General features: G+C 47.8%; 1 protein-coding gene across 4 annotated transcripts in view; it reads right to left on the bottom strand.

Annotated features, from left to right (window-relative positions):
- Positions 1-17172, bottom strand: part of TUB (TUB bipartite transcription factor) — an 81169-nt gene extending 63997 nt beyond the window's left edge. For 2 of the 4 annotated variants that reach the window (XM_074372446.1, XM_074372445.1), the window contains exon 1: positions 17055-17172. In XM_074372446.1, coding sequence (XP_074228547.1) covers positions 17055-17110 — 56 coding nt within the window. In that variant the 5' untranslated portion in view covers positions 17111-17172. The remainder of the gene's footprint in view (positions 1-17054) is intronic. The other 2 variants (XM_074372444.1, XM_074372443.1) reach the window with 2 other exon arrangements.
- Positions 17173-19356: the final 2184 nt, after the last annotated feature.

Below are 19356 nucleotides of genomic sequence, written 5' to 3' on the forward strand. Positions count from 1 at the left end.
GCAGGAGGGGCCCTTGCTGGTCATGTGACAAGTTACCAAGAGACATGGGTTCATGTCTGTAAACCGCAGGGATTCCTCTCAGTTCTGAAAGAACCAGATTCAGATATTACAAGAGTCTGCATCGTGCAGATTGCTGTTGGGGAGCACAGGTGCCCTGCATGCACGTGGGCCCCCTGCATTCGGGGGTGACAGTGACTCAGAGGGTGGCTCCCTTCTCTGGCCCTCCCTCAGACTGGCTGCTAAGGGGAGGGGAGCGGGGAGAAGAGGAGAGGGAAGGGAGGGGGCGGGCAGGGAAGAGGCTGGCAGTTTTGCATGGCTGGGAGCAGGAATGGCAGATTAGCTGTAATTGCCTGAAGATGAGAGGCTGTTGATAAATGTTCCTAATAATCAACCTTCAGATCTGACACCAGCTCAGGCTGGGATTACTGTTTTGAATGGAAATCGAACCCAAACCAGTAATTACCCTGGTGAGCGATGCCAGTCTCGCTCTGGAGCCTGTTCCAGGCAGGGAAATGGCACCTGAATGTCGATGTCAGATGTCAGGGAGAGGATTCTGCAAGGGGCCCCTTCCCAAATGCACAAGCTGGCCTGGCCTCTACTGACTCCATGGGGCCTGGTCAACAGAAACACCCGCCCGTCATCCACAGCCTCTAAGCAGCATCCAAACCTCAGACCTCATTTGCACTGTCTGTCACCCTTGGGCTGGGTGAAGGCCTCTGTGGACACCATCGTTAGCTGTCAGAAGCAGTTGCCTGACTGATGGTGGTCCTCCCCAACACAAATGCAGCCCTCTGAGCCTCTGTCTGGGACCCCTGGACAGCCACACAGCTGTTCGCTCTTAGGCTAGGGGGCTCCTGGAATGGGCTGAGCTGGGGCCAGATGAGAGGGGCAAGGCCACCACAGGTGCTAGAGCCCACCCTAGCCTGTCTCCACCCCTGAGGAGCCTACTCTGGCTTCTGGGGCCAGACGAGGACCAAGTGTGCCTGGGAAGTCTTCCTGGAAACCAGCAGCACTCTCTGGCCCTGGCCTGTGTCTCCATCCTATCTAGAGGACCCCCCAGAATGCTGGCACCACCCAGAACAGGACAGAGAGGGAAAGGCTGTCTCTGTCTCTGAACCAGCTCCCCTCCACAGTGCACTCGTGCCTGGATCCTTCCCCCTGACTTCCCAGCAGCGTAGCTGGACACTAAAGAAGCACTAGACACACCACGGCAGTAAACAGTGATGGCAAGACTCTCTCCACCACCAAACACCTTCTGCCCCCTCCGCTGTGCCAGGCTCTGTCAGGGAGGATAAGTAGGCAGGTGATGACAGATCATCCATCACAAGTGCAGGTTGTCCCAGATGGCCTCTCTCTATGTCCAAGTAAAAATGCCCTGAATTAGAGTCTGGAGGTGTCAATGAGCTGCCTCAGGGATCAGACAGAGCTGTTCAGGCCTAGGGAGATTCAGAATGTGTGTGACCACAGCCTTTCAGGCTAGAACTGGAGAATAGTGGGCAAGAACGCTCAGGCTTCCCCAGCAGGAGCCGACACCTCAAGGGTGCCACCTAGTGGCAGCATAGCAAGAATGCAGCTCTGTCTTCAGGCCCTGGGGTTTCCCTCTTACCCTTGAAACAGACCCCTGAGCTCAGCAGTGCGAAGGGGAACCAAGAGACAAATTTAGCTTTGCTCTCAAAGACTCGAGGCTTGAAGGAAAAAAGGGCACAATGGGCCCAGTCCGGTCACCTGCTCCTGGCCTGGCCCACAGAGAGGTGACAGGAAGCCCAAACCCAGAACCGACCTGCTCATCCTCTCAGCTGCGGTGACAGATGTGGGGTCCCAGAGAAGGCGTGCTCGCCATCAGCTAACTCACCCCGTTCCTGCGGCCTAGGAGGGGCTCACCATCAGTTCGGGGTCAGGTGAGGGTGCTGCAGGGGCTCAACCCTCAGCTCTCAGATATCCTATTGATTCTGGAATACCTGTTGCTCCCAACTGTCTTCCTCTCTTACCAAGGAAAGCAGCAGTGAGGAGACCCAGCGTATAGGTCCCAGGTGTGAGGAGCACTCAGCCTGGGGAGAGCAGATGTGTGGGGATGCAGAGGGGGGAGAGGGGTGTGCCCCGGTGTGGGGGGCGAGCTGGAAGTGTGGAGGGTGAAGGGGAGCATGCACTGGGGGATATCTCGGGTGGGTAAAGTTTTTCTTAAAGGGCCAGATGGTAAATATTTTAGGGTTACAACTCTGAGGTTGTAGAGTGAAAGCAGCCACAGCCAATATGTAAACAAACAGGTGGGCCTGGGGTCCACTACACTGTTTACAAAAACAGGCTGCCAGCCAGCCCACTGCTTGCAGATCCAGTCCAAACTTACTACCACCAAAGGGGCTGTTCCCTTTCCACTGCCCAGGCCACATCAGGGTAATAACCTCATCCCAAAGGCTGCCAGCAAGTACCAGATGCTCAGTGGACTACTAAGCCCGTTTCACCCCTGTCTCTGAGGGCGAGGCTGGAGGTGGTGTCAGAAGGTTTAAGGTGCAGGGGCTGGAGTAGAAAAGGTCAGGGTGGTGAGTCGCGGGGCTAGTCGGGACCCCCAGATCTCAGTCCTACCCTCCTCTCCCTTTCCCCCAGGCACTCAGGGCAAGGGCACTCACCTGCAGGGAGAGGCTCTGCGTAGCAGCGGCTACTCTCCCTCCTTCCCCTAGGGGACCTCTCTCCGTCTAGCTGATGCCCCTCCAGCCCCTTCCCGAGCAGGAAACCCCCAAAGCCGGGCGGGGGGATGGGACTGAACCGCCCCGAGGACACGCCGCCAGGACACGCCGCCGGACAGATGACACCCCAGGGAGGACGAGGTGGCCCGAGGGTGGAGGAGATGTAACCCGGCACCAGGCCCCAAGGGCCTGGGAAAGGCCAGGCTGGAACCAACCCCCGCCCCGCGAGGCCGGGCCAGTCGGCCCCCACCCGGTCCTGGGACACAGCCTTGGGGCCTGCGCCAGCCTCCCCACCCCAGCTCCGGTCCCCCCGCAGGTGGCGCCGTCGCGGGCAGATCGGGAGTCGCGGGCTCAGGCTGGTCCCTGGGCGCTCCGGTTACACTAAAAGTGAGACCGAGCAAGATGGTATCTAGGCCTCGCGGAGGCAGCGCGGGCTCATCCAACATTGATGCGGCCCTGGATTGCCCCAGAACCCCTCGTGGCGCTGCGGACTCAGGGGCCCCGCTCTCAACTCCTTTGGGATGGGCGCGGCGGGCAGGAAGGGGTCCGCCCCGCCGCTCACCACCCAAGGTCACACCTGCACCTTTCAGCCCCAAGGAGATCTAAGCGGACCCCTCCAGCGCCTCGGGGCCTTGGTGGGTCCCCGAGCGCTTCTACCCTCACCAGCCGCACAGAAACTGCCCAGGCAAGGTGACTCTCAGAGCAGGCTCAAGGCGCAGTCCTTGTGCCAGGCAAATGGGCAGTGGACTGGTCCCCTCCCCGCTTCCCAAACTTCCCCGCTGTGTCCAGGGGCAAAAGGGTGGGAGGAAGGGAGGCAGGGAGGGAGCTGACCAGTATCTCTCTCTGTCTGTCTCTCTGCCTGTCTCTCTCTCTCTCTCTCTCTCTCTCTCTCTCTCTCACACACACACACACACACGGAGTCAATTCTCTCTAGCACACCACTCCCACTCAAATACACATCACTCTCACACTTCCACATATAGCCAGGCTTGGTGGTGCACACACCCTTCTCTGCAAAGGTACACAAACTCATCAGTACACACAGTGGTGCACACACCCCAGATATACTCTTTACTGGTGTACACACTCAGTTGCACCCACCAGCACACACTCACAGAAGCTTTCTCCTAGAGGAGCCCGACCCATCACTGCATCAGCCCTCTGACACTTGGTGTTGGAGAGGAGGGAATACCACCCAGAATGTCCCACCCAGGGCAAGCCAGACTGGAGGGAGGGCCCAACACAAGAGCAGGGAGTGCCCTCTCTGTGCGTGGTGCATTCCTGGCCTAGTGTTTAGTTGGTCTGCAGGGCTGGAGGAGCAGAGCCAGGTTGGGATTAAGTCTTTGCTGAGGAATGTGACCTTGTAAGAAGATAATCCTAGCTCCTGCAGGCCCTCCCTGACTTCAAAGGTTCCCTGGCCTGAACTCCAACCCTCATCCTGACACTGGGTCCCACTGGGGCTGGCCCAGTTCTCTGGTGGTGTTCACCTGCCGAAATCTGCCTCCCGTGACAACAGCATGGGCAGGCTGTTCCCTGAAGCCTGCTGACTCCCCACAGCTGACAGACCCACCTACACAAACGTGCAGGGTTTTCTTTGTTCGTCTTCAGATTAGAAGACCAGATTGTCTGCCCAGGACCTCGGAGAGGGGCTGCCTGGGAACACACACCTGGCTCAGGATGGAGAGCACAGGTGTGCCCCTCTCCCAAGCCCATGCTGGACCAGAATCTCCCAGATGGGACCCAGGGTCAGTTGCACTTGTCAATCAGGGCACCAGATTTTCTAGAATGAAGAAATTAAGATATCAACAGGTACCCATGAGCCCCTACATGGCAACTGCTCTCCGGACTGTGGGCATAGCTGGCCTTTCCTTCCACCTTTGGTCACAGATATGAGCCTCTGTCCCGGGACCTCTCTGCCTTTGCTTGCCTGCCTCCAGTGACCCTATCTGAGAAACTGCAGTGACTGATGACTTCAAATCTCAGTGGGCACAAGTCCTAAGGGACTCAAGAAGTCTTTGCCTGAAATCCACAACTGACTCCTCTTCTCACCTAATCATCCTGAGCCTCAATCATACCAGCTACATGGGAGACAGACCACCCCCCTCACTCACTGTCCACCTTCAGAACTATTCCCCCACTCACTCCAGTACCACCTGTCCCATGGGCCCCACCCAGTCCAGCTGTCCAGGTCTTATACTGCTCCAACTCCATCAAAAGCTCTGGAATGAGGCAGTGCCTCCTGTCTCCAGTCACCTACCTCTGGTGGCCGCCGAAGCCTCCCTTGCCCAGCCACCCCTAAGCTGGCACTGCCACCCCAGGGCTTCCGATCCCAGCCTGCCCTGTTCTCGTCTCTCCACCCTGGCCTTTCCAATCACAGAGCACACACTGAGGCCACAGGTCATGAACTCGCAGAACACCAGAACTACAAGAGTGCTTCGTCAAGCAGAGCCCAGGGGAAGCAGGCCCAGATGGCCAAGTGGCTTGCCCAGAGACAGAATGGGAATGAATAGGGCAGGCAGAATCAGATCCTGGACTCCTGACTCCCTACACAGTGCTCCTTGCAACACATCTTCCTGCATCATAAGACCCAGTGTACAGACAGGAAAAGCATCCCGTCCTTATCAGAGAAATAGCTACGTGTGAACTTCATGCCACAGTGGTCAGCCCATGCCCCTCCACACCGCCAGGCCTGGTCTGCCCTGCCACTACCCGGTCCCTTCCAGCTTCTCTGCTGACACTGACCCACCAGCAGTGCGGACTGGAGTCAGCTGGCTGATCCCTACAGAACCCTCTGCAGTGGCCCCTCGACAGCTGTGGCACGGGTCCAAGTCCTAAGAGTCTGTTTCAGTGTCCTGGTTTACTTGTGAATTCTCCACTGAGGCCAGAGGCCCAATTGCTCTTGGGGAAGCTGAACCCTGTCACCCACATCTCAGGCACTGGTTAAGGTTCCCAGCCCGCAAGTCTCCATCTGACCCTGCTTCTCATTCCCACCTGGAGGTCCTCCCAATGTGCCCTCTCTCCCCACTGGTCCCAAATGGTGCCCAAGGGGTCTTCATTAGCCTCTGCAATCCCTGGCCTGCTCCCCTCCATGCAGTCCTGACCCATCACAGCCTCCTTCCTCCGCTTTCCTGCCCACTCTTCCCACAGAGCGCCTCCTGCCTGCGTCACACACCTACCCTGCACCTACGAATGGCCCAACTTTCAGATTCAATTGGCCAGAAAAGTCCTGATAGTAGTGGAGGAGCCCTGCTTCTGTGCCAGTTCAGAATGACAACAGCTAACACTTAAATAGCGCTTTTTATGAGCCACACATCATCCCAAGCACTTGGCATTTATTAAGCCTTACTCATTTCATCCCCACAACAACCCTGAGACTAGTACTATTATTATGTCCATTTTAAAGAAAAGGAAATGGAGGCTAATGGCTTTCCCAAGGTCACACCTGTACTGTGCAGGTTGAATAGTGTGCAGTTTGAATACTGTGAAGGAACAAAGCCAATGTTCAGGAACATCCAGGCTCGACTCTGGCTGCCCCTCCCAGCCCAACACAGCCCCGCCAAAGTTTTGCTGACATCAAGTCAGATTGAAGAACCAGAAGAGACTAATTTTTTTTTTCTAGCGACTGGAGAGCCTACTTCTGGAAAACAGAAACATATTATTTCATTAGTACCATGTTCTCTCAGAATGGCAAAGTAAGCCTTAAATACCAAAGGGCTACTTTTATAATAAGATTTTGGCTACTTTCTCAACTTGACAGAAGCTGTGCAGAGAGCATCACCAGCAGCTTCGTGCCCTGTGTGAGAACCAACAGGCAAGATATGTTGAAGAGGCTCCTGGCCAGCGTGGTACCTTGTCACCAATAAGCCCCAGGCTGATTAAATTAGGAAATTCACTTTACCTAATCCTATGGTGGAGATGTGTGTGGTCTGTTTCTGCTAATCCAAGCCCACCTGAGAGGGTATATGAACATTATCTCATTCAGTTCTCACAATGATCCTTCACTGTAAGAAAATCACCCCATTTTACAGATAGGGAAACTGAGACTAAGGGAGATTAAGGAACTTCATACACTTCATACACTTCTAAACTGTGAGACTTTTGTTTCTTTTATTTTCACAAGTGGCAGATAGGATTTTTATAATTAACCAAAACAATAAGGGTTTTCCATGACTGCTACATTTACATAGCTAGTAAGAGATGGAGCTGGGATTTGAACCAGGTCTGTCTAATACCAAAGCTCAAGCTCTTTCTACTGCTCCTTTTGTGCCATCTCAGTGATCCAGTCTCTTGAGAGTCACAGCCCTGTTTAGTACAGGTCATGTCTTGCTTCCATGCCCTTCTCTCCCATTCAAAACTCATTACAAAGCTGCAGTAATCAAAACAGTGAGGTACTGGTATAAGGACAGACAAGTAGACCAGAACAGAATTGAGAGTCCAGAAATAAATCAATGTATCTATGTCCAACTGATTTTTTAAAAACATTTTTAAATTGAGATATGGCCAATTGGTTTTTCACAAGAGTGCTAAGTCCATTCAATGGGAAATGAAAAGTCTCTTAAACAAATGGTGCTGGGACAACTGGATCTCCACATGCAAAAGAATGAAGTTGGACCCCCATCTCACACCATATACAAAAAGTAACTCAAAATAAATCAATGACCCAAATGTAAGCTCTAAAACCACAAAACACTTGGAAAGAAACAGTGGTAAATCTTCATGACCCTGGATTTGGCAATGGAGCTGTAAATATGACACCAAAAGCATAAATGGAAAAAAAAAACAGATAAATTCAGCTATGTCCAAATTAGAAACTGCTGTGCTTTAAAGGACATTAACTAGAAAGTAAAACATTGTATGCTGTTGGTGGGAATATTAATTGATATAGCCATTGTGAAAAACAATATGGAGATTCCCCAAAAAAATTAAAAATAGAACTACCATAGGATCTAGTGATCCCGCTTCCAGGTATACCCAGAAAAAAATGAAACCTAGATCTTGAAAGGACATCTCCATTCCCATGTTCATGGCAGCATTATTTACAATAGCCAAGATATGAAAACAATCTAAATGTCTGTTGACAGATAAAGAAAAAGTGAGACTATATATATATGAATAGTATTCCATTCCACAAAGAAAGATAAATACTGTATAGTATCACTTATATGTGGAATCTAAAATAGTCAAAGTCATATAAGCAGAGAGTAGAATGGTGGTTTCCAGGGGCTGGAGGGACGAGGAAAATGGGGAGATGTTGATCAAAGGGTACAAAGTTTCAATTATGCGAGATGAACATGTACTGAAGATCTAGTGTGCAGCACGGAGACTACAGTTATGGACACTGTTCTGCATGCTTGAAATGTGCTAAAAGGATACACCTTAAGTGTTTTCACCACGAAAACAAAGTGGTAACTATGTGAAGTGATGGATATGTCAATTAGCTTGCTTGTGGTCCTCATTTCCCTATATATGTATATCAAAACATCAAGTTGTACACCTTAAATATAGGTAATTCCTATGCACCAATTATTCCCCAACAAAGCTGCAAAAATCAAACAAGCAAAGAAAATCAAATAAAATATACTGATTAAAATGTCCGCTATCAGCAATAGCCAAAACCTGGAAACATTCAAAGTGGCCATCACAGTGGAATGGATGAATCATAGCAGAACACTACAAATCCTGCTGTAAATTCACACAGTAGAACACTACAAAGCTATGAGAATGAAAGCTGTAACTTCATGCAAAAACACAGAGGAATCTGCTGTCGAACAGAAGGATGACACAAAGGAATATACCCGGTACTCTTAAGTCATGTTAAAAATCAGCAAAACTAATCTTCGCTATTAGAAGCCAGCCCAGTGGAAGTCAGGATGGTGGTAACCCTTGTGCCAGTAGTGACAAAAGGGGTTTCTGATTATAAGAGTGTATTCACTTTGTGAAAAATCACCAAACTCTTCCCTTAAGACTTGTGCGTTTTTCCTACGGAGGTTACACTTCAATGAGAAGTATTAGAAAAACAAACAAAAAACACGGGCAAAGGACTTGAATAGACATTTCTCCAAAGAAGAGATACAGATGACCAACAAGCACGTGAAAAGATGCTCAACATCATTAGTCGTGAGGAAAGTGCAAATCAAAACCACAATAAGAAACTATTTCACTCATCCTAGGATGGCTACAATAGTAACAGTATTATAAAAAATTAGAAAATAACTGGTGTTGGCGAGGATGTGGAGAAATAGGGATCCTCATATGTTGCTGATGGGAATGTAAAATGGTGCAGTCACTGTGAGGAACAGTTTGGTGTTTCTTTGCAAAGCTAAACACAGAATTACCATATGATCCAGCAATTCCACTTGGAGGTATATACCCAAAAGAACTGAAAACAGGGACTGGGCAAATACTTGCACACTAGTGTTCACAGCAGCACTTTCACAGTAGCCAAAAGGTGGGAACAGCCCAAGTGTCCATCAACAGACGAACGGATGAACAAAATGTGGTAAATGCATACCATGGAGTATCATTCAGTCAAAAGACGAATGAAGGTCTCATACATGCTACAACATGGATGAACCTCAAAAACATTATCCTAAGTGAAAGCCAGAGATAAAAGGAAAAATCTTGTATGATTCCACTTATATGCAAAATCTAGAATAGGCAAATTCATAGAGACAGAAAGTAGATTAGAGGACAGCGGGGGCTGGGGGAGAAGGAATGAGGAGTTATTTGGTTTTTTTTTTTTTTATTGAGTTATAGTCAGTTTACAATGTGGTATCCATTTCTGGTGTACAGCTCAATTTTTCAGTCATACATGAAGAGGAGTTATTTGTATTTTGTTTTTTGTTTTTGAAGAGGAGTTATTTGTGACTGAGCACAAAGCTTTTGGTTGGGGGTAATGAAAGTTTTGAAAATCTATCGTAGTGATGGTTACACAAAATTGTGACTAATTGATGCCACTGAACTGCACATTTAGAAATCACTGAAGTGGCTAATTTTATGTTAAGTATATTTTACCACACACACAATAACTGTATTGCTATATGCTAAGAATGAAGTTTAGAATGAATTTTTTAAATACATTTACAATTTATTGAAATGTATGCAATACTTAGGAATAAATCTTCTAAAAGAGGTTAAAGACTTGTACTCTGAAAACTACAGAATACACCTGTGAGAAATTAAAGATAATCTAAACAAACAGAAAGATACGTATTACGTTCATAGGTTAAGAGGCCCAATATTACTGAAGAGTCGACTCTCCCCAAATTGAGCTATAAATTCAACACAATCCTAATCAAATTCCCAGTAGCCTTTTTGTTTTGTTTAGTTTTGTTTTTGTAGAACTTGAAAATCTCATTGTAAAATTAATGTAAAATTTAAAAGACCCAGAATATTTGCAAATGTTAACCATTATATATAAAAATAGATAAACAAATTTCTTCTTATAGCACAGGGAACTGTATTCAATATCTTGCAGTACCTGTAATGAAAAAGAATATGAAAACAAATATATGTGTGTATATATATATATGCATGACTGGGACATTATGCTGTACATCAAAAATCGACACATTCTAACTGACTATACTTCAATAAAATAAACAAATAAAGTACTTTTTTAAAAAGACCCAAAATAGCCAAAACTTTGAAAAAGAAGAACACTCTGGTTTCTCCAGGGCTTAGGTGAAAGGGCCTCTCCAAATCACCCGTTTCATCTTGTTTTGACTCCACACTCAAGGAAAAACCTTCCAATTTTACTTGCCAAGTAGCTTGATTCTGGGTTAGGGATGGGCCCCAGGCAGGGCCACAAATCCCGTAATAAGCAGAAAGGGATCTTTACAACTGTGGAGTAGTAAATAAGTATTCTGGTTTGAAAAAGAAAATATAAAAAGGTGAGCAAAGTTGAAGTTCCTAAACTACCTGACTTCAAGACTTACTATAAAGCTACGGTAATCAAGACAGTGTGGTATTGGCACCAAGAAAGACAAATAGATCAGTGGGACAGAATAGAGAGCACAGAAATAAACATAAGGACAGTGATAAAGGTGCAAAGGAAGTAAAGTCCTTCCAACAAATGGTGCTGAAACAACTGGATACTCATTTTAAAAACTGAACTTCATACTACATACAAAAGTTAACTCAAAATGGAGCACAGCTAAAATGGTAAACCTAAGGAACTAGAAAATTCCTAGGAGGAAACCTGTGGCACTTTGTGTTAAGCAGTGATTTCTCAGCTATGATACCAGAAGCACAATCCATGAAAAACAAATTGATAAACTGAACTGCCTCAAAAGTCAAACCTCTGCTCTTTAAATACTTAAGAGAATGAAAAAAAAAAGCCACAGACTTGGAGAAAATATTTGCAAGTCACATATCTGATAAAGGACATGCACCCAAATTGCACCTCTTGGGAAGGGATGGAAACGTCAGCTGTCTTGATTGCGGTGGTGGTTTCACTGGTGTATATGTATCTATCAAAACTCAAAAAAAAAAAAAAAAAAAAAAGACATGCACCCAAACATGCAAAGAACTCTCAGAACCCAATAACAAGTAAACAACCCATTTTGAAAAATGGGGAAGAGATTTTAACAGACACTTCCCCAAAGAAGATATATGACTGGCAAATAAGCACATGAAAAGATGCTTAGTCATCAGTCATTAAAAATGCAAATTAAAATCACAATGAGATACTACTACTTACCTATTAGAATGGTTAAAATTAAAGACTGACCCTACCAAGTTTGCCAAAGGATATCGAGAAATTGGACTCTTATACGCTGCTCCTGGAAGTATAAATGGTACAACCACTTTGGAAAAGTTGTGCAGTTTCTTAAGAAGTTAAATGTATACCTACCATATGATCCAGACAGTCTGCTCCTAGGTGTTTACCCAAGAGAAATAAAAACACATGTCCATACAAAGACTTACATATGAATAGTCACATAGCTTTAGTCCTAATAGCCAAAAAGTGGAAACCACCCAAGTGTCTACCATCAGGTGAACAGATTAACTACGGTATTTCCATATAATGGAATACTACTCAGCAATAAAAAGAAATGAACTACAGATTCACACAATATGGAAGAATATCAAAATAACTATGCTACACGAAAGAAGCCAGACCAAAAAGAGTACACACTGAATGATTCCCATTATGTAAAATTCTAGGAAATGCAAAGGAATCACCCAAGCGGTTCTCTGAGGATGGAGGGAGTAGGGGTTTGGGGGAGCAGGAAGGAAGTATTCTAAAGATTAGGTACAAGGACACACTGGCTTCCTCGCTATTCCCAAATATCCACTAGGCACACTCCTACCTCAGGACTTTTTCACTTGCTGTTCCCCTTCCATGGAACATTCTTCCCCATTAGCAACATGATTTGTTCCCTGGCTTTTTTCAGGTCTCTGTTGAAATACCACCTTATCAAAAGGGTCTCCCTAACCACACTACACAGTACAGCATATTTACCAATGCCCCAACACACATGTAGTCACACCCTATCCTTCTTATTCTTTTATTTTTCTTCTTTACAATTAGCATAGCATATATCACTTTGCACTGAAATGCACGCACACACACACACACACACAGTCTATCTCAACCCCACCCTGACTCCTGCTGGCAGTAAGAACTTTGGGACCAGGCACTTTGTTTTGTTCGCTGCTGTGTCTCCAGTGCCTAAAATGGTGCCTGGCATTTAGGAGGGGCTCAAAAAATACACATTAAATGAACAGACCATCTCAAGAGGCAGGTACAATTACTATTATCTTTTTTGTAGATGAAGTTAAGTCACTGGTCTAAAGTCACATAACCAATAATTGAGAGAGCTGCGCTTTGAAGTCAGGTCACTTTGATTCCAATATCCAAATTCTGAGCAACCATGCTCCATGGTCTCAGAGTCAGGGAGATCAAACTCAGAAACCAACATCGTACCACTGTGCAGTTCAAGGGACTGACTGGGAGTATAAATCAATTCACTCCTTCTGGAGACTATCTGGCAACAATACCAAAATCTGAACCTAACAACCCCCTTTAATCAAATAATCAGACATGGGAAAAAATGTTATGTTATACAAGGATGTTTATCTTGGAATTGTTTCTAATGGCAAAGATTTGCAAACAACAAAAAGGTCCCCACAAGGGAGTGACTGAAGTGCAGTAGATTATCTGCTCAGAGTATGGGGGTGTGGAGTAAGGGTCAAGGAAGAGTATGATGAAATTTTGGGGAAACTGTTGTGGGGAATTGGAGGCAAGGTAAGGCAGGAGAAGTAAAAAGATTGAGAGATGATGGAGGTGGATGGCTAAGCTGAAGATGAAGACTATGAAGGTGGGGACCACCTGCATAGCTGTATAGTTTTTTCTGATAATGTTCTGATACCACAATAAGAAATGGGGGTGGAGATCCTAACACTGATCCATGCAGGGCTGGGGTTGCAGCAAGCATATGTGAGGGAATACAAAGTGACAGTAGTGAGTGATTCAAATAATCTCTCATGTGGTGCAGGCTGGGAAGGGAACAAGAGAGGCCAAGTAAAGGCTGAAAGGCCGGGAGAAAATGCAGAGATGAAGGCACTGGATGACCCTACAGAGTGGTGGGAGTGATGTATGAGGGGGATGCCAGAGGCCAGAGACTGGGATGTTCATGTGTATGATATCAGAAGTGAAGCAATCCCAAGTATCAACATCTAGGGATGCATCCTGTAAATAACGGAAGAGAAGTAAGTCTCTAGAATGGGAAGGTCGGGAAACTGTAAGGAGTGCTAGCTTGGTCATTGACGTGGGCACTGAAACCTCTGGGGATAATGACTGGAGCTTGGACTTAAACCAAACAAGATGGTTACCAAGTGCCAACAAACTTGTTGAGATCACTAGGACACTGGGCCAGTTATTTTGCATACACTGATTCATTTTATCTTTATAATAAGTAGCTCTATATAGATAAGAATAGACAGATGAAGTGACTAGACTTGGAAAGTTCAAGGTCAATGTCAAAGTCTTGAGGTAGTCATCTGACTGTCAGGATGTTAGACTGAGTATCCAGAGTTATCAGTGAAGGGTGTGATGTTGAACATGCGGAGTCAGTTGTGTTGGTGGAATATCTAGATGGAGAGGTCCACAGGCATATAGAGACGTAGGGTTAAGGCTCAAGAAAAAGACTGGGGTTGAAGATATGGATGTCTATGTTAAAAGCATTGAGTTGACAACTGAGAACAGAATGGAACAGTATGGAAAAGAGGAGAGTGCTTTGGTTTCATTTAGACAGTGGACACCAAGAAGAATCAGCAATTTTAAAAATGTAAGCAGCATATCATAGTAGACCATAAAATGGCCATGAATTGTTTGCAGCTCCTCCTTTCAAGAGATGAAGTTTGTTTCTCTATCCTTCGAATGTGGGCTGATGTTTTGACTTCCTTGGGGCAATCAGCAAGGCAAAGTGATGCTGTACAAGTTCCAAACCTAAGAGACCTTCCAGCTTGTGCTCTCTCACTGGGAGCCCTTCCACCAGCATGTGAACAAACCTCAGTGAGCCTGCTGGAAAATAGAGGGCCAGCGGAGAGAGGGTGCGATGTGCAGCCTTCACAGCTGGGACACCAGCTAGGGGAGTCAGTGAAGCCCAAGAAAAACTGAGTTTGGCCCAGACCATGAAAACTGCCCAGCTGAGCCCAGCCCAAATTGTTGACCCATAAAATCTCGAGTTAACTCAAAACAGTTGTTATTTTAAGCCATTAAATTTAAGAGTGATTCATTATACAGCAACAGATAATCAGTATCTAAATGGCTTCAGAAGCAAAGGGAAAAACAGCTTAAATGAACAGGTTATATATTGCAGAGAGATCACCTTGGATGGAATGTGACAGGGAGTGCTTGCCCAGGTTTGAAGATGTGGTGGTGGCAGAAGCCAGAGAACAGGGTTGGAAAGGGAGGGTTAAATGTTAGCAGTGGTTTACTTCAGAGGGTTGGGGGTGGGGACTGCAGAATCACTGAATTTCATTTTGAATATCTGTGTACTACATCCATGTGTTGCTTGTGTAATCTTTTTAACAGGTTTATTGAAGATTATGTAATTATTTTTAATAATTCAATACTTAAGTTTTAAAAATGAAATAGTAACTAGAAAATGGAGGTGGGTGGTATAGATCAATGGTTCCGGCTGTATCAGAATCATGTGGGAAGTCGCACACAAATACGGATTCCAAGGGCCCATTCCTGGACATTCAGATTCAGTTAATCTGGACCAAGGCCAGAGAAAGTGTTTTCTTCACACAGCTTCCCCAGATGCTGAGGTTGTGAGGGTGAGAAGAGTTCTGAGGACAGAATCCCAGGAAATGTCTTTATTTTGGGGTCTAAAAAGGAGAACAGTGATTTTCACACTAAGCTTCTGTGGAAAACTAGGGTTCCCAAGAGACATTTTCAGTATTTATTAATAAAACAGCAATAGGTACCACCTATTAGTATGTCCCAGGCAGAATTCTAAGCCCTTTATATTTATTACCCCATCTAATACTCATGATACGTCCCCATTTTACAGATGAAGAAACTTAAGTCTGCAGAGGAAAAATAATCTGTTCAGGGTTAGCTAGGTGGAGTCAGGATTTGAATCCAGGCTAATTCCAGAGTCTTGCTTTTGTTTGTTTGTTTTTGCAGGGAAAAAAATTTTAGTAAGTATATAGAATTATCTCAATTAAAAAATTTCCTTCCATATATGCATTAGACCTGTGGTCTACACTACCACATATTTCGACTAGAATCTAGACTATGAGCTCATATGGGGGAAAGAATGAATGTAGTTTTATCTCCTAACCTCCAGGGCCTGTTTGTACTCAATACATGTTTGTTGAATGAATGTGATTCGCGATCTGAATACAAGCTTTAAGTTTTTGTTATTTTATGTTTAATATTCCAATCATTTTAAAGTTCCTCTCCATAGGGAGCATTGCTTTTCAAAAGAGCAAGTTCACTGGAATTGTGAACAGCTGACAGCAAGCTGATTGTTAGGATGGCGCAATGAAGGGTTGATGAAGAAACAGAATCAAATTGATATTTTTTCCTTAAAGAAGGCAATGAAAGCGAAAAAAGAGATGACTCAGTTTCACCCACCTTGCGGAGGGAGACAGGACAGATTCAAAGAGGTTTCCAGGCTGAGGAGAGATGGCCAGTAGAGAGGGGAAGGTGAAGATGAAGGAGATGGAGTCAATTGGGAGGTGAGACCTAGTGAGGGAGGGTAAGGGGGGCTCCTAGGGGAATTAACCTGCACCTGTTCCTCTGAATCTCTGAAAACCAGAGCTGTCAGAGATGCAAGACAGTTTTAAGCAGGGGAAAGAGCGGCAGGAAGCAAGACTTTGGGGAGGAGAAAGCAGCCCCTCTAATGAAGTTTCTCTTCCAGCCCTCACCATTTAAGGGCCGTGGATCAGAAAATTTAACTTCAGAATTCTAGAGATTGACGTGGGATTACGAACCTTAAAAACAACAATAATATCAGCAAAAACAGAAATCTACTATTTACTATCATCATAATTTCATTTAAAAAGGGGGGGGTGGCATTTAACACACCAAAATAAAAAGTAGGAAGGACAAAATCTCGGAATAAATCTACCCTACCTTATGACCAGCTCATTCAGTTGTCCTTATCTTTCTCATTTCGCCAGGAAGGATGTAAGATCCCTTCCTGCAGGACCAGTGCGTGGGGAGCGTGGCTCCAAAACGCCCACGCCGGCAGCCGCTTCGCATCCCCGCGGGGCGGGAGCGGAGCCTGGCAACCCAGCGGGCGCCGGCGCCTCTCCTGACGCCCCGACAGCCGGCCTCAGGCTGCCGTCCCGGTCCGTCCAGCAGGCAGTGACTCGCAGGTTCCGGGCAGTGACCCGGCGCACTCCGCCCTGGGCTAGCTCTCGTCCCTGCCGAGGGTCCAGCGGTTCGCAGATCCAGGTGGCGGTGGCGGTGCCAAAGTGGGGGCGCGGCCTGGACTCGAGGAGCGCCCCTCCTCGCCCCACCCGCCACGGGCCCGCCCCGCCCCGCAGTCCCTCCACTCTATTCCGCGCTGTTCCAGCGCGGATCGACACCCTCTACGTAGCGGGGGGTGGGTGGGGGAAGGGTGGGGGGTGGGTGGGCAGCTCGCGGGTCCCAGTGCTCAGTGCCCTCCTCCGACAGCTCTGCTCTGCGGGTGAGAACACCCTCTCTTAGCTCCAGTTTCGGATATCTGAGGCTCTCGGTACCGATGTCCCGGATGCTCGAGGGACCCTGGGGGGTTCTGGGCGCTGAGGCCCGCTCTCACCCCCCGAGGGCCCACTTCTCCTGGAGAAGTACGAGCGTCGGAGGGTGCCCACACAGGGCCACCCGGAGGGGCCTGGCGGAGCCCATCCTCCAGGCGTCCACCCTACCTGTCGTAGCTCCAGCGGCTGTAGGACAGGGTCCGGTGGCTGCTGACACCCTCCATCGCCGCCTCACGACTCTGCTCCGGGCTCCGCTGGCGGCGGCAGCAACTGCGCGGGGCTCGGTGCTCGCTTGCTGCGGGCCCGGCCAGGGCGCGGGCGGAGGACTGTACCATTCGGCCCCCCGGGGGGGTAACCCCCCCTCTGGCTCTGCCAATGGCGGGGACGCGCGGGCTGCGGGGACCCAAGCCCTTGGGGGCCCCCTCCCTCGCGCTCGAGTCCCGCGGGGCCGCGGCTGCTGCAGCCTGGACCGCTTATTTATTTATTTCCGATGTGTGCTCCACGTCGCCAAGGCAACCGTCCCATCTTTTCCGGAGTCACGAGGGCACCGCTGTTTTCAAATCTTCCCGGGACAGGGACTACTTAGGGGCTTTCCCTTCTGCTAGCGTAGGAGTCTGGGATAAGCGCCTAGAACTCAGACCCGCTGGACAGAGACGCCCCCCTCCTTTCCTGCGAGAGATCTTCATCCAGTCACCCCCTCCAACCTGCCACGGTCAAGCGCCCCCCTTCTCAGGAATGGGAATACCCATCCATCCTCGAGTTTCGAAGATTCCCGCCATCTACCCGCCTCCTTCCCCCCAGCAGGGAAATCCTTTAACCAATGAAGTGCCCCCTCTCCTAAAACTGTCGAGACTCAGCCGCCTCCTTACCCGAGTGAAAATCCACTTCTCCCTCCCTCTTCCACCACCAGATTCCCTTCGCATATTATGGCCCCCTTGGGTTTCAAGGACCAAGCTGTGTAAACATGCCCACTTCCATGCCTTCTCTGTTTATTTCCTTTTGTGCTTTCCCTTTTACTACTAAAAAACCTTTGGCAAAAAATCCAGCTGTGTTGGCTCAACTTCGTCTACAACTGTCTGAGGGTGGCCCAGGGAAGAGGGCCTTGGAGAAGTGCCTGCTGGGTGGGGCGGGCTACTGCTGGGTAGGGAGAACTGGAGTAGGGAGTCTTCGGTCTGCTCCGCCCCTCTTTCCCTTCCCTTCCCTTCCCCCATCCTGGGTTGCTGCGCCTGGGATTTACAGGTATAATCTTCTTGCAGAGGTCGTCGAAGCCTAAGAAGGACCTTTCAGTGCCGCTGGGGTGGGGAGGCTGCGCTAACACGCAGCCAGGGTCCCGGTGGAGGTGCCAAGGTTCCCTGGAGGTGGAGTGCAGGGCGGTAGAGTCTGAGCTCCACTAATCCAAGATCAGGGTCAACTCCAGTGAAACTAGACTTGCCTGTTAACCCTGTGGGTCACAGGGCTTGCAACTGGCAGCACACCTGTTGCGTCCAGCTCACAAATGTGTTTTTATTTGTCTGGCACAGTTTTTTTTTTCTTTTTAATTAACTAAGCTGACAACACAAAAATAGGGAGATTTAATAGTTTGGGCTTTGCATTCTGCCTTAAAAACTAAGAAAATCTGGCAACTTTGGATCTGCCTTCAGCATGGCAGGCACAGAGCAGAGAAGTGGCTGCTCTCCTTACAGGGAGCATGTGTTCTGTCTGTCTCAGGCCCCAGCCAGCAGGCTTCTCTCACTTATATAATTTGCTGGTCCCCCCTATAACTTTGAAATTTGCCACCCAGTGCAATACAATCATCTATAACCACTGAAGTTTCCCAACTGGCCCTCAGAGCTGCCCCAAAGCATCATTAACCAGTATTTACCAAGGACCAGGTGCTCAGCAGAATGCTGTATATAACAAGCAGACACTGTTACTCCCTTTGGGATTTACAGATTGACAGGCATGGACTGCCTCCCAAACAGAACTACTGCTTCTGAACCACATCTTAATGGTGAGATGCTCAGCATACTCATGATGACCTCATGAGTGGTGGATTGGGACTCCAGAATCAACTTGTGACTCTGTGAAGCATTATTTCATTGTCTGGGTAGGTGTGATGGGTGAGCCCTATCTGGAGAACATGTGAAGCTTATGGGGCCTCTCATAGACACTGAAGAACCAGAAGCCACTGCTCCTGACCCAAACGTTGTAAGTCAAGCCTCCAAGGATGTCTTTCCTCCAAAGCACTGATGGAAGGGCAACAAGACCTCAGAAGGGACTCCCACAATAAGAGAAGTCCTGCTCCAGCAGCACTGTCCACTCCAACCCGGGCTTGCTCAGAGCCAGCAGTCACAGAGACCTCCTGAGATTGACATTGGGCACTGGCTTCCAGGCTCTGGCAGCCTGCTTTGAGGAAGACCCTGGAGGTGGTAATAATAAACATAGATTCTACCTCCCCAAGGAGCCAGGCTGTTGGCACAAGATAAGAGTT

This window comes from Camelus bactrianus, chromosome 10 (assembly GCF_048773025.1).
Source record: "Camelus bactrianus isolate YW-2024 breed Bactrian camel chromosome 10, ASM4877302v1, whole genome shotgun sequence".
Classification (NCBI taxonomy): Eukaryota; Metazoa; Chordata; class Mammalia; order Artiodactyla; family Camelidae; genus Camelus; species Camelus bactrianus.